This window comes from Mauremys mutica, chromosome 3 (assembly GCF_020497125.1).
Source record: "Mauremys mutica isolate MM-2020 ecotype Southern chromosome 3, ASM2049712v1, whole genome shotgun sequence".
Lineage (NCBI taxonomy): Eukaryota > Metazoa > Chordata > Testudines > Geoemydidae > Mauremys > Mauremys mutica.
In genome coordinates, this window is record NC_059074.1 from 78,290,086 (window position 1) to 78,306,509 (window position 16,424).

At 44.4% G+C, this 16,424-nt stretch overlaps 1 protein-coding gene across 13 annotated transcripts in view; it reads left to right on the plus strand.

The window, feature by feature from the left end:
* GRIK2 (glutamate ionotropic receptor kainate type subunit 2) overlaps window positions 1–16,424 on the plus strand; it is a 604,939-nt gene that overhangs the window by 553,553 nt on the left and 34,962 nt on the right. For all 13 annotated transcript variants that reach the window (XM_045011187.1, XM_045011179.1, XM_045011186.1 and 10 more), the window contains one exon: window positions 2,933–3,158. In XM_045011187.1, coding sequence (XP_044867122.1) covers window positions 2,933–3,158 — 226 coding nt within the window. The remainder of the gene's footprint in view (window positions 1–2,932; window positions 3,159–16,424) is intronic.

The window sequence follows — 16,424 nt, forward strand, 5'->3', positions numbered from 1 at the left end:
CCGGGCTGGGGCCGGATTTAAAGGGCTCTGGGCTGCTGTGGCTGCGGTCAGCTCAGAGCCCTTTAAACCCTGCACATGCGGCTCCAGCGGCCAGGCTGGGGCCAGATTTAAAGGGCTCACAGCTTCCCCGGCTGCGGGAAGCCCAGAGCCCTTTGAATCCCGCCTGCAGCTCTGGCAGCCAGAGCTGCAGTGGGGATTTAAAGGGTCCGGAGCTCCGCGGTGGCTGGAGCCCCGGGGGGCTCCCAGCCACCTCTGCAGCTGGGATCCCTGGGTTGATTTAAAGGCCCTGGGACTCCCAGCCACAGCCGGTGCCCCAGGGCCTTTAAATCTTGAGAGGCACCGCCTCTTCTGGTTGAGGCCACACCTCTTCCGGTTGAGGCCACGCCCCCACTCAGGACTCCGGCAGTACCGGTAAGTCCTGTAAGTTACTTTCACCCCTGAAAACATTGGTTTTACTTTTACTTTAAACCAATTCAGTTCTGTGTTTGAAGGGAAAGGCATAGTTGCCCCAGTTAAATTAGTAAGTTATGATGTACTGATTCTTTAACAGAACAGCAAACTTAGTATCTTCTTTGAATGCACAGTGATATGGGCTGTGCAGAGAAATATCTCTGAGTAGCTCAGGGGCTGGAGTGTACTGATTGTTACTTGCTAGGCAAGGTTTGGGACGTCAGTTGGAGTTTGCCTGAGGAGTTTGCTGGTGAGGAATACAGACTGGTGTGCTAGGGAGTTGACACACAGTCTAATTGCCAGCAAAACTCACTCTTGTTGAGGCAGAGAGGTAACAGTGGCTCACAACCCTGGGTATTCCCAGCAGCATGTTACACAATCTTAGCCAGAAGTTTTGTTCTTTCATTTTATTCACTACATTAGTACGTAGAGGTGTTAGTTCCCTTTCATATATGGCTGGGACTTCTTCCCAACTGATTAAATCAGTCATCTTTTCCATCTTATTGTAGAAGTTTATCTGTGTATTCTCTCCATTGTTGAGTCTCTTGTATATTTCTACATGCTGTAATGCTTCAGTAGAGAGCAACAGTTTCCATTTTTGACACATTTTCATCCTAGTGATTGTCTTTCACTTTATTCTCTTGTACTCTTTATTTGGCTTCCCCCCTCAGCTCACACATCACCAATGTATCTAATGGTTTACTAAAGTTGTTCTCTGTACCAATTTTCTGTGTTCAGTTTATTCCACAATGGCTAAAAAATATTGTTTTATGCACTTAGGGTAAAGCTTGAATGATGAAAGAACTAAATGGTGATATGAGCACTTTGGAGAGTTTTGCAGCAATTGGAAAACATTGGTTTCCCCTCTTTTCTGTATGATATAATCATTTTGATTCCCACTGAGCTGATGTACAGGGCTCAAGTGCATTCTCTTACACTGTAATATTGATATAAAGTGTTTGTAAGAATCTTTTGACTCTCATACCAAAATCAATTAATAGGAAGCTGTTTGTTTCTTCTATTCCATGTCTCCACATCATATTCTTATCCACAACCTTTTTTTCTCCACTTTCACACTGAAACCCTCTGCAATCAACACCATATCATGTTTTGGCACAGTAGCAGTGAGCTCTTGCAGATGGATGTGAAACTCGTCAATTTTATTAGCATTGACTACTGGAGTTAGTTCACATACTTGAATGATGGATGTTCTGAAGTCCCCAAGCAGATTGAAATAAGCCTTGGATTCTACCTCAGCAAGGATATAAACTCATCCTTATTCAGAATAAATGTTCCCCTTTCTATCCCATGTACACCACTAATTCTCATTTGGGGCAGAAGTTACAGCTGCCAGTCAGCAGAACTTCAGAAAGATCTTCAGTGTCAATCTTTGTCTAGTGTCTCTCCCAGAACTGCAAAATGAGTTATGCTTGGGGTTGACATTAACAGATCAGAGACTCTCTGAAGAATCTGGTTATACTAGTCTGCTATATCAGATTTCTACTCTTGTATTATTGGCTAGGCATTGGCATTGCAGCACATCTCCTAATGATAATCTTGGTCTGGGACATTCTTGGATGAAGGTGTGGGTAACACAATGCAATAAAGTAGGAATCCTAATACATATATAGTGGTTTTCATCCCTAAATCTCAAGTGCTTTAACAAAGTATGGTACATATTATCAGCCTTATTTTACAGAAGTGGCAATGTGCTGTCAAAAGGCAAAGTGACTTGTCTAAGTTCACATAGCAAAACTGGGTATAGAACTCTGGTCTGGTTTCTCACAATTGTATCTCCACTGAACTATACTGTTTCCTGTGAATACTCAGTGAATGAAGCAACAAATAAGGGGCATGTTAGGCTTAGTTTTTTGACACATAACAAAACAGTATTATCAATAAAGTTCGTAATAATATCTTTGGCTAGAAGTTCCCCTCCTCAGATTGTTGTTACAGTGTACTGTGGATGAGAAGGCTGCCACCCTCTATCCCAGAAGTGATTGAATTTCCGTGGTCTTTTATTCATATACTGTCATTTATGAAGTGTTTTGAGATCCTTCAAGATGTCAGATGCTGTCAGTTTTTCAAAAGAGCTCCGCGACTGTTTAGGCATCAAAATAAGGGTCAGACTTTCAAAAATGTCAAGCAACCAAAAGTATTGTTTCTGATACTTACAGTCAGGGGTGAAATCTTGGCCCTCTTGAAGTCGGTGAAGTTTCTTCTGTTAATTTCAGTGGTGCCAGGACTTCACCCTTGATTTTTCAAAGAACCAAGCACCCAATGTGATCAGCGTTTTTGAACATTTGGCTAATTATATTGGTGTCTAAATGGGAGCAGAGTACTTTTGGAAATCTGTACCCTTTATAGATATAAAGTATTAAATGAATACAATTATTTCTAGAAATACTGTGTTAACTGGCTTTTTCTACTTTGTCATAAACGTATTCATGTTAATATTGTATTTTAATATTTTATGTTTCAGAAATCAAAAATCTCCACTTATGACAAGATGTGGGCCTTTATGAGTAGCAGGAGGCAGTCGGTGCTTGTCAAAAGTAATGAAGAAGGCATCCAGCGTGTACTCACCTCTGATTATGCCTTTCTAATGGAATCCACAACCATTGAGTTTGTCACACAGCGGAACTGTAACCTAACACAGATTGGAGGCCTGATAGACTCAAAAGGTTATGGCGTTGGAACTCCCATGGGTAGGTTATATGTCAAGCATTTGTCCTGTGCTCATTAATCTTAGCTGCAGTGATAGCACAAAAAAGCTCCAGCATACAGTATCGTTGCTCTACATAAACTAAAGCAGTTTTTCTCCCCCTCCCTCCAACTAACTAAATATACCATATTATATTAACACAATTTATGGATCTAGTTTAACTTAAAAAAGGATATCTTGGTTACCCTAAAAAAATGACAGGAAGTTTGCCTGTATAATGCCCGTGCTCTAGAAGGGGTATGCAAATTCATCTAAAGGAAATACTTCTCTTGACAAGAACTTGATCTCTTAAAGTATTTTTTGTATTTATGGTATAGCATAAATTATGTAGTGGTAGTGCAATGACTGCATAGGCAAATGTGGTGGGCATTCATAGTTCTGTATGTAGAAAAGTTTAAGTATCAAGTTCCCTAAGATTATTGGGAAACAATCATAGTAGTATGTTATACATAACCCCTGGACAAAAAACAATGAACTGAAACTTTCTGTATCTAATTATGGAGCTGTGATTGGAATTCCTAACCCTGCAATCAGTTCCTGAGTAGAGTCCCACTGAGTGGACATAAGGACCTGATTGCAGGACTGGGGGCTTAGATCACAATTTAGTGAGCACCTAAGCATGTGCTTAAATCCCACTGAGCTATGTTGATGTACATGAGCTGAAGATCTAGCCCTTAGATTTTAGAGAAGACATCTTTTTAAATGGACTAAGGCATTAGTGCTATACAAAGTTAAAGAGTATGTTAGAAGCATGGAATGACCTGCTTGAGATAACAGTATTTTGTCCTACTTTTAGTTTATTTTTGTATCAAAAATTTCATCATCTTGACATTGGAACGAGCAAGTCCTATGTTTTTTCTCTAATGTGACCTACAAATATCATTTATTTTACCTGTATTTAAAGCATACTGTAAATCACCTTGTGGGGGAAATTATCTACAGTACTTTAAGTCAAGAAACACTAGCATAAGGAAGGTTAAGAAGAGAAAGTTATTGGAAGGTCTTGCAAAGAAAAACTAGCTAATATTACCAGACAGCTTTATCTATGGAGGTTTTTTGTTATTGTTGTGGTGGTTGTTTGTTTGTTGTTTTTTTTTGTAATTTTAATACAACTACTTAGACATATTAATAGCATTATAGTTTCAGTGATTGCAATAAGTGAATATGATTGCAACGGTACCCTGTGTGGAAATCATAGTTCTGTATATTCCAACCTGGTTCTGACTCTGGGCTCCAATTCCTGACCTCTGGGCTCCTGTTCCTTGCTACTGACTCCTGCTTTAACCACTAGACCCAACTCCTTCCCCATTCACTAGGCACAGCCACCCATGTCCCAGTCTCTGACTATCTGAGCAGAGCCAAACCCCATAAACAATAAGGGAAGTAGAGCATACAGTGAGCAAGGATCCTCTAAAGGTCAATATCTCTCTGCTGGAGATAGTGGGAGCCCTATGGATTTGCATGCCCAGGTTGCTGCCCTGCAGGCACAGAAGGCGGTCCTGCAAGCTCAAGCCTCACTGATTTCAGCTCTTATCCCCACTCCCGCTATAAAGTTCAGTGGTGATCACAACAAGTTTCATGGCTTCCTAAGTCAGGGTCAGCTCCTATTTCTGCTACGTCCTCAGTTGCACCCTACTGACCACCTCCAATTGGGACTAAATATCAGCCTGCTTAGCAGGAAGGCCATGGCTTGGGCATCTTCACTTCTGGAAAAATCAAGCCAACTTCTGGGACAGTTTGAAGACTTTGTCTGAACTATGGTGGTAATTTTCGATGACCCGAGTTGCAAACATACAACTGGAGAATTCCTATAATGAGCAAGCATTTAGACATCTGGACATTTCATTGGAGTCCAGATGTTTTTCTCATGTTGCAGTAGGAACACCAGCCAGTTACTAAATATGCATCAGAGTTCCAATTTGTGGTACGAGACACCTAGTAGAACAGGCCACTCAGTGTTATCATTTCTGGCTCAGCCTAAACAATAATATTAAAGATGAACTGGCATGGGTGTAATTCAGCCTGAATGCTATAGTTGACTTATGCAGCAAGATTGATGATTGCTTGACCAAATTCCACCAAGAAAAAGAATTGTTCTCCCGCCCTTGCCAGCTCTGCTGACACCACACCCATTATCAGTCACTTCTCTGTCACCCAAACTAATGGAAGTTGATCAGGTCCAGCCCTCTAATGTGGAGACAAATTGATGCAGGGCATTGGGCCTATGCCTATATTGTGGGGAATCAGGACATTTTGCATCAAGTTGCCCTACCAATGTCTGATCTGTGCCCTGGTCAAGAAATTCCAAGCCCCAGCCCCAAAGGGGGATCTAGGCTAGACTGGAACCCTTCCTTCTCCCCACTTGTCCACCTGTACCCTGGGGATGGCCAATCAGCATCCAACACCTCTCCAACTCCAGCACTCTGCCATACCCTACACCAACCTAGAGATTTGGGTGGACTCAAGTGCATCAGGCAATATCATGGATCTGGAGTTTGACCAAGCACACCATATCTCCACCCAGCAAAAGGATTCCTGCTCCGCTCCCATGAGTTAGTGGAGTCCATAGACAGGTCACTTCTTTCATTAATACCAGTCACCCACCAGACGGCTCCCTTACAGGTAAGGACACTTTGAGGCCACCGATAAATCATTCAGTTTAGGCTAACTTGTGCATTGCATTCATCCGTTGTCCTTGGCATCTCCTGGCTTGTCACCCATAACTCGCTCATGCACTGGCAGTCAGGCATGGTAAGTTTTGATTCCCATTTTATTTAAAATCTTATTTCCTGAGAACCAACCCAGGACCAGCAAACGTTATCTCAGCCAAAGAATTCAGAGACACAAAATGAGAATCCAAAATGGGAAATGACTGCCTAGGAAGGAGTACTGCAGAAAGGGGTCAGAGTGGATCACAAGCTAAATCTGAGTCAACAGTAAAATGCTGAGGCAAAACAAGCAAACATCATTCTGAGATGTATTAGCAGGAATGTTGTAAGCAAGACACAAGAAGTAATTCTTCTGCTCTACTCTGCAGTGATACAGCCTTAACTGGAGTGAAAAAGTAGCTTTAGGCTACCTCAGGGATTCACTGATCCTGGGGCTGTTAAGGAGCCAATTTAACCCCTCTTCCAAATTGGAGCAGCCTCAGAGATACTGTAAGTTGTGCTCTGCTGATCATAGCTTCAAAGGGATCGCTAGATCATATATTTTAGAAAAAACATCCAGTCTTGATTTAAAAATCCCACACAAGCCTTGCTAAATTGTTTCAATGACTAATTACACTCATTAACAATCTATGCCTTATTCCCAATCTCAATTAGAGTACCTTCAAATTCCAACCATTGGATTGCGTTAGACCTTTCTCTGCTAGACTGAAGAGCCCATTATTAAATATTTGTTGCCCATGTGAGTACTTACAGGTTGTAATCAAGTCACTCCTTAATCTTCTCTTTGTTAAACTAAATAGATAGAGCTCTTTGAGTATATCACTATAAGGCAAATTTTCTAATCCTTTAAGCATTCTCATGGCTCTTCTCTGAACCCTCTCCAATTTATTAACATCCTTCTTGAATTGTGGACACAGTATTCCATCAGCAGTCAGACCAATGCCAAATACACAAAAACTCCTTCTTGAGATTCCCGTTTATGCATCCAAGGATCACATTAGGCCTTCTGACCACAGCATCACACTGAGAGCTCATGTCCAGCTGATTATCCACAACAACCCTCACATTTTTTTCGGAGTCATTTCATCCCAGGGCAGAGTCAGGGGCAGCTCCAGGCCCCAGCACGCCAAGCGCAAGCTTGAGGCGGCAAGCCGCGGGGGGCACTCTGCCGGTGCTGCGAGGGCGGCAGGCAGGCTGCCTTTGGCGGCTTGCCTGAGGAGGGTCCGCTGTTCCTGCGGGAGGTCCGCCAAAGCCTCAGGACCAGCGGACCCTCCGCAGGCAAGCCGCCGAAGGCAACCTGCCTGCCGTGCTTGGGGCAGCAAAATGCCTAGAGCCGCCCCAGGGTAGAGTCCTCATCCTGTAAGTCTGGCCTACACTCTTTGTTCCTAGATGTATATATTTATATCGAGTCACATTAAAATGCATATTGTTTGCTTGTGCCCAGCTTAGTTCTGTATTCGTGACCTGTGCTCTTTATTATTTATCACTCCCCCAATTTTTGAGTCATCTGCAAACTTTATCAGTGATAATTTTATGTTTTTCTTTCAGGTCATGATAACAATGATAAATAGCATAGAGCCAAGGACAGATCCCTGCGGGACTGCTCTAGAAACATGCCCGCTCACTGACAATTCCCCCTTTATAACTGAGAGCTGTCAGTTAGCCAGCATTTAATCCATTTATTGTGTGCCGTGTTAATTTTATATCATTCTTGTTCTTTAATCAAAATGTCATATGGAAACAAATCAAATGCCTTACTGAAATACAAGTATGTTACATCAACACTATTACCTTCATCAACCAAACTTTTAATCTCATCCAACAAAAGGTTATCATTTTAGTTTGACAATATCTATTTTCCATAAATCCATATTGATTACCATTAATTATATTAACCTCCTTTAATTCTTTTGTAATTGAGTTTCATATCTGCCCCTCCATTATCTTGCCTGGGATTGATGTCAGCCTATAATTACTCATGTCATTCCATTTACCCTTTTACCCTTACACTCAAGAAGGTGTGAGTAACAGTAGGGGCAAATTAGCATGGGGAAATTAGCTTTTTTTTTTTTAGTTCTTGTAGTGTCCCATCCACTCCCAGTTTTTATTCAGGCCTAATTTGATGGTGTTCAGTTGGGAAATTAATTCCAGTTCTGCAGTTTCTCGTTGGAGCCTGTTTTTGAAGTTTATTTTGTTGAAGAATTGCCACTTTCAAGTCTGTTATTGAGTGTCCAGGGAGAATGAAGTGTTCTCCGACTGGTTATTGAATGTTATAATTCTTGACGTCTGATTTGTGTCCATTTATTCTTTTGCGTAGAGACTGTCCAGTTTGTCAGTTAGCCAGCATTTAATCCATTTATTGTGTGCCGTGTTAATTTTATATCATTCTTGTTCTTTAATTTTATATCATTCTTGTTGGCCAATGTACATGGCAGAAGGGCATTGCTGGCACAGGATGGCATATATCACATTGGTAGATGTGCAGGTGAATTAGCCCCTGATGGTGTGGCTGATGTGGTTAGGTCCTATGATGGATAAATATGTGGACAGAGTTGGCAACAGGGTTTGTTGCAGGGATAGGTTCCTGGGTTAGTGTTTTTGTTTTTTGGTGTGTAGATGCTGGTGAGTATTTGCTTCAGGTTGTGGGCCTGTCTGTAAGCGAGGTGTCATGAATAGTTAGTAAAGGGTTAAAGCATAGTACCTGGTGGGCATCTGACCTGAGGACCAATCAGGGAAGAGAATTTGAAACTCCTAGGAGGGAACTTTTCCCTCTGTTTGGGGGGGTCTTTGTCTTTGGCCGTTTGGAGTTCAAGAGACCAGACGAGTTAATCAAGTCCCTACAAGTTCCACCTTTCTGAACTAATTTCTTCTAGTCAAGATAGTGAGTATTAGAAAGATACTTTGTGTCCTTATCTAATAATCCTATGTTTGCAATTCTGTGTGTTTGTTATTGATTATTCTTAATTCTGCTTGTACTGGTTGTACTGAGAAAGAGAGAGGATTCTCTCCAGAACTTAGCAAGGTTATACCCTATGAGTGCCCAGCTTGGATTCATAGAGATTCTGTATTTTCTTTTGTTCTCTTAATAAATTCTTTCTTTTCTTTGGACTTGGTTAATTCCTTCCCTTGGGGAAATTCAGGGGAAGGGGAGGGGGAAGTGGGCTGCTTCCCTGTGTGTAGAGATTCAAGGCGTTTGAATCCAGGCAACTCTGTCTCCAGAGCAGGGTGGAGAGAGGGAAGAGGGGGGGAGGTTCCTCCTCTGTGAATTGATCTGTGTTCCCAAGGGGGGAAACAGGGGTGTCCCGGCCCACGGAATTGACCGGGTGGTGGCAGCTGAAGGGGAGACCTACCCTAGGATTTTGGGGTGGGGGGAAGACATGCGGGTCCTCACTTTGAAACCGCCCAGTTTCAAGTGAGGGTAGACTCTGACATGGTGGCAGCGGAGTTTCGAACCCATTGTTACAAGGAGTTTTTTTCAGCTAGGCTACGCTGAAGGGAGCTATTCTCTTCTTCTATAGCAGGAAAGCAACCTGACAGAAGAGGGAGTTTACAGTTTCAGCCAGGTTGGCTGGAGGAAATTAAGTTTCCAGCAGGCTTTGTTGGGAAACAGATTTTCTTTCTTGAAGCAGTTTTCAGGGGTAGGAGTTTTTTTTTCTCTGCTGGCTATGCTGAGGAAAAACTCTTCCCTAGAGGTGTGTCCTTCCTTTGTGATATCAGGTATCACTCAGGATTCCTAAGGTGGGGGGAAGTGCTCGACAAAGTACATTCCCATCCAACAGGAAAAACAGGTTTGGGGGGGGAAGAGACAAACCCTCCAGCCAGGTTTTTTTTTCTTTCTCTCCCTGTGTCTTTTGAAAGGATCAGAAGACAGGAGAACACAAATCCCTGAGGAATAGACCAGATTTTTCTCAGGGGTATTGTTAGCAGCAGCCTTTCAGCTGGGCTGCTGAGTACAGCAACTCAGAGCAGAGGGAGACAGAGGAATTTTTTTTTACTCTTTCCCTCTTTCTCAGTACAAAGCAGTAACATTACACAAACCACAGTTTGCTATACAGAGGATTGCTTTATCTTTCTGTACTCAAGTTATCATAGCCAGGGTTAGGGACTGTCAAACACCACAAACAGTTCACGGACTGCAGAGGGGTGTGGCCAGCGCCAGGACACAGACACAATGAGTGCCAAGGCCGCATCTAAACTGGAAACAAGACACAAAGAACTGCAATTACAAGACATGGAATTACAATTAAAACTCAAGGAGATTGAAATGAAAGAAAAAGCCAAACAGGCTGATCACAAGAGAGAAATGGAGATAATACAAGCCAAAGAGGCTGAGCACAGAAGACAATTAGAGTTAAAAGACAAAGAACTGGAAATCCAGAGACAGGCTCTGGAATTAGAAAAAACTAAACAGCAAACTCCACCCAATCCAACCCCTCTTCAACCTAATGATCAACCTTCTCGGAGAAAATTTCCCGCCTACAGGGCAGGTGAAGATGTTGAGGCCTTCTTAGAAAACTTTGAAAGGGCCTGTCTGGGATACCGTCTTCCTGAAACAGAATACATGATAGAGCTGAGGCCACAGCTCTGCGGACAATTAGCCCTGGTGGCAGCTGAAATGCCTAAGGGCCAAATGAACGACTTTCAACTATTTCTAACCAAGGCCAGACTCAGAATGGGCATCACCCCTGATCACGCCCGTCAGCGTTTCAGAAACCAGAAATGGACACCGGAGGAGTCATTTCCAAAACACGCCTCCTACATTGAAAAGCATTTTTCTTCCTGGTTAGCAGGAGCCAATGTTCAAACCATGGACGAGCTAACCCTCCTGATGATGATGGAGCAGTTCTTGGATGGTGTTCCTGAGAACATTAGACGCTACATCCAAGATGGTAAACCAAAAACTCTCACTGAGGCAGGAGAGATTGGAGCCAGATGGATGGCATCGGTAGACAACACGACAGCTACTGCCAAGGGGAGCGAATCCAACAGGGTACACAGCGACACTAAACCCTACTGTCGCGGACCAATCAAACCCACACCTACAACCCACGGACAGTCACACTCTACCTCTTCTTCTACCTCACCAGTCTCCAGTAGACCAACACAAACCGGTGACCCATCAAGTGGGCGATGTTTTCAATGCAATGAATTGGGGCATATCAGAGCCAAATGCCCAAAGAACCTAAACCGAGTGCAACTCCTTGCACCTTCACACCAAGGAAAGCCGGACATAGATGTATCTCAAATACCCTTAGAACATAGGGAAACTTTGAGAGTGGACGAAAAGGAGATCATCGCATGGAGAGACACTGCAGCACATGTGTCAGCTATCCACCGAACCTTCGTGGACCCCAAATTCATCAACCAGAAAACCAAAGTGACAATTCGACCCTTCATGTCAAAACCTGTAACATTACCTACAGTGCGTTTACCTGTCCAGTACAAGGGCTGGTCAGGGAAGTGGACTTTTGCTGTCTATGACAACCATCCGATTCCCATGCTACTGGGGAACGACTTGGCCCGACACATTGAACAGCAAAAACCAGTGGGAGTGGTTACACGCAGCCAAGCCAGACGAGCTGCCGGACCCATCCCTGTTCCTGAGCCATCCACCAAGACCCCGTCTGTGTTACCAGAGACCCAGACAGAGGTGGTGGAACCGGATCCCAGGCCAACACCGACAGTAGCCATAGTTCATCCAGTCCCAGAACCGGAACTGGAAGGGCACCCAGCGCCAGCACCGGCGCCAGCTATTACAACTCCACCGCCAGAGGGCGACAACGGGCCTGAACTGGAAAAACCAGCAGACAACCCTACCCAAGAGGCTCAGCCGGAGCCTGAAATGACGCCTTGTGCACCAGCGGAGAGCGGTTCACAGTCAACGGAAACAACCTCATCACCTACATCGCTTCCAGAGGAACTGGTGTCTCCCGCCTCAAGGGAACAGTTCCAAGCAGAGCAGGAAGCCGATGACAGCCTCAAGAAAGCATGGGCGGCGGCACGCAGCAACCCACCGCCTCTCAGCTCTACTACCCGATCCCGGTTCGTTGTGGAGAAAGGACTGTTATACAAGGAATTTCTTTCTGGTGGACACCAGGAGGGCTGGCATCCTCAAAAACGGTTGCTCGTTCCGACCAAGTACCGGGAAAAGCTCTTAAGCTTAGCCCATGATCACCCTAGTGGCCATTCTGGGGTGAAACGAAGCAAAGACAGGTTGGGAAGGTCCTTTGACTGGGAGGGGATGGGCAAGGCGGTAGCCACTTACGTCCGGTCTTGTAAGGTATGCCAAACGGTAGGAAAACCCCAAGACCAGATCAAGGCCCCTCTCCAACCACTTCCCATAATGGAGGTCCCATTTCAGCGAGTAGCTGTGGATATTATGGGTCCTTTCCCAAAAAAGACCCCCAGAGGAAAACAGTACATACTGACTTTTGTGGACTTTGCTACCAGATGGCCGGAAGCAGTAGCTCTAGGCAACACCAGGGCTAACACTGTGTGCCAGGCCTTAACTGACATTTTTACCAGGGTGGGTTGGCCCTCTGAAATTCTTACAGATTCGGGAACAAATTTCCTATCAGGGACCATGAAAGACCTGTGGGAAACTCATGGGGTGCATCACTTGGTTGCCACCCCGTACCATCACCAAACTAATGGCCTAGTGGAAAGGTTCAATGGAACTTTGGGGGCCATGATCCGCAAATTCGTCAATGAACACTCCAATAATTGGGATCTAGTGTTACAGCAGTTGCTGTTTGCCTACAGGGCTGTTCCACATCCCAGTTTAGGATTCTCACCATTCGAGCTGGTGTATGGCCATGAGGTTAAGGGGCCATTACAGCTGGTAAAGCAGCAATGGGAGGGGTTTACACCTCCTCCAGGGACTAACATTCTGGACTTTGTAAGCAACCTTCAAAACACCCTCCGAGACTCTTGGGCCCTTGCTCGAGAGAACTTAAGAGATGCTCAAGCGGAGCAAAAGGTCTGGTATGATCGACATGCCAAGGAGCGGTCCTTCAAGGTAGGAGACCAGGTCATGGTCTTGAAGGCGCAACAGGCCCATAAGATGGAGGCGTCCTGGGAAGGACCATACATGGTCCAGGAGCGCCTGGGAGCTGTTAACTACCTCATAACATTCCCTGATTCCTCTTTAAAGCCTAAAGTGTTTCATGTTAACTCTCTAAAGCCCTTTTATCCCAGAGAATTACAGGTCTGTCACTTTACAGTTCAGGAAGGAGATGACACCGAGTGGCCTGAAGGTGTCTACTATGAAGGTAAAAGAAATGGTGGTGTGGAAGAGGTGACCCTCTCCACAACCCTACAACGTCTACAGCGGCAACAGATCAAGGGACTGTGCACTGACTTCGACCCCTTGTTCTCAGCCATCCCAGGACGGACTGAGCAAACCTACCACTCCATTGACACAGGTAATGCTCACCCGATTAGAACACCACCCTACCGGGTGTCACTTCATGCCAAAGTTGCTATTAAACAGGAGATTGACAACATGTTGGAGATGGGTATCATCCGCCCTTCTACCAGTGCATGGGCATCTCCAGTGGTTCTGGTTCCCAAACCAGATGGGGAAATACGCTTTTGTGTGGACTACCGTAAGCTAAATGCTGTAACTCGTCCAGACAACTATCCGATGCCACGCACTGATGAGCTATTGGAAAAGTTGGGACGTGCCCAGTTCATCTCTACCATTGATTTAACCAAGGGATACTGGCAGGTACCACTAGATGAACCCGCCAGGGAAAAATCTGCCTTCATCACCCATGCAGGGGTGTATGAGTTTACTGTGCTTCCGTTCGGACTGCGGAATGCACCTGCCACCTTCCAAAGGCTGGTGGATGGTCTACTAGCAGGATTGGAAGACTGTGCAGTTGCATACCTCGATGATGTGGCCATTTTTTCTGATTCATGGCCCGAACACCTAGAACATTTGAAAATGGTTTTAGAGCGCATCAGGCAGGCAGGACTAACTGTTAAGGCCAAAAAGTGTCAAATAGGCCAAAACAGAGTGACTTACCTAGGACACCAGGTGGGTCAAGGAACCATCAACCCCCTACAGGCCAAGGTGGAGGCTATCCAACAGTGGCCTGTCCCAAGGTCAAAGAAACAGGTCCAATCCTTCTTAGGTTTGGCCGGATATTACAGGCGATTTGTACCACACTACAGCCAAATCGCTGCCCCACTAACTGATCTGACCAGGAAAACCCAGCCAAATGCAGTTAAGTGGACTGATGAGTGTCAGAAAGCCTTTACCCAGCTTAAGGCGATGCTCATGTCGGACCCTGTATTAAGGGCCCCAGACTTTGACAAACCCTTCCTAGTTACCACCGATGCATCTGAACGTGGGGTAGGAGCGGTACTAATGCAGGAAGGACCGGATCACAACTTCCATCCTGTCGTGTTTCTCAGCAAGAAACTGTCTGACAGGGAAAGCCACTGGTCCATCAGTGAAAAAGAATGTTACGCCATTGTGTATGCCCTGGAAAAGCTACGCCCATACGTTTGGGGCCGGCAGTTCCAGCTACAAACTGACCATGCTGCGCTAAAGTGGCTTCACACCAACAAGGGAAACAACAAGAAACTTCTCCGCTGGAGCTTAGCTCTCCAAGACTTTGACTTTGACATTCAACACATTTCAGGAGCTTCCAACAAAGTTGCTGATGCACTCTCTCGTGAAAGTTTCCCAGAATCAAGTGGCTAAAAACTGTTCTTAATATGTTTTCATGCTTAGTAGTCGATGTAATAGTGCATGTGTTTTATTACTCTGGTTGTTTTACAGTTCTAGGAGGAAATCGCCGCCAGTGGATCCCACTGTGACGATTTGGGGGGCGTGTCATGAATAGTTAGTAAAGGGTTAAAGCATAGTACCTGGTGGGCATCTGACCTGAGGACCAATCAGGGAAGAGAATTTGAAACTCCTAGGAGGGAACTTTTCCCTCTGTTTGGGGGGGTCTTTGTCTTTGGCCGTTTGGAGTTCAAGAGACCAGACGAGTTAATCAAGTCCCTACAAGTTCCACCTTTCTGAACTAATTTCTTCTAGTCAAGATAGTGAGTATTAGAAAGATACTTTGTGTCCTTATCTAATAATCCTATGTTTGCAATTCTGTGTGTTTGTTATTGATTATTCTTAATTCTGCTTGTACTGGTTGTACTGAGAAAGAGAGAGGATTCTCTCCAGAACTTAGCAAGGTTATACCCTATGAGTGCCCAGCTTGGATTCATAGAGATTCTGTATTTTCTTTTGTTCTCTTAATAAATTCTTTCTTTTCTTTGGACTTGGTTAATTCCTTCCCTTGGGGAAATTCAGGGGAAGGGGAGGGGGAAGTGGGCTGCTTCCCTGTGTGTAGAGATTCAAGGCGTTTGAATCCAGGCAACTCTGTCTCCAGAGCAGGCTGGAGAGAGGGAAGAGGGGGGGAGGTTCCTCCTCTGTGAATTGATCTGTGTTCCCAAGGGGGGAAACAGGGGTGTCCCGGCCCACGGAATTGACCGGGTGGTGGCAGCTGAAGGGGAGACCTACCCTAGGATTTTGGGGTGGGGGGAAGACATGCGGGTCCTCACTTTGAAACCGCCCAGTTTCAAGTGAGGGTAGACTCTGACACGAGGACTGGCCTGTCTCCCAAGGTCTGTGAGAGTGAGGGATCGTCCTTCAGGATAGGTTGTAGATCCCTGATGATGCACTGGAGAGGTTTTAGTTGGGGGCTGAAGGTGACAGCTAGTGGCGTTATTAAATTAGTAAATTAGCAGTAGAATTCATACTGTCAAGACCTAAAAAAAAGATACTGTCCATGTCAAATGAAATGAATATGAATAAAAATACACAGTCTTCTAGCAGAGTTGCTTTGGCCATAAGCTCCAGAAATCAGCATACTCATAGAAGTTCAATCGGTTAGAATAAGACCCTCAGGTGTTCACATTCTGTTGGTTCAGGAATGCCATTTCTCAGTGTATTCCTTTTCACTTTCAGTTCTAAAGGGATACTGGCTAAACCACATTTGTTAACATTTCATTTTCTTCCCCTTACAGAAAAATGTATATTTCATTAGTTATTTTTCTTAACAGGAGGGTGCTCATATACTTATTCTGTGCACATGTGGCTTCCACATAAATTTATTTGTCCAGACCAATGTATTGGCATTCAGGTCACTTGCACACATGCACTCTCCCCACCGCTTCCTCCCACATACAGTGGTTGGTTTGTTTGTTTACTTTTCTCTCCCGCTGCACAATGAAATTCTACTGAACATTTTTCACTTAAAGCCTTCTTTTTGATGAATCAGACCCATGTGGAGGGCTTTTTGTTTTTTGAATTTCAGTCAACTGTAGAGCACATAATTAAAATGTTGTTTGGAGTGAGCACATTTTGAAGACAGTGGTATTCCCATAATTTCATCAGACACAGGATCTAGAAAGTGGTATTTCACACTCTACTCCCTTAAATTAAAGGCTTCACTGCAGAAAAAGGGTTTCAGGCAATAATTTATCAGCTATTTCATACCTCAGTTAGGAATATGACTCCATGAATTATTTATATTTATCTAAGCCATTAATAAATGCAATAGAGTTCCATT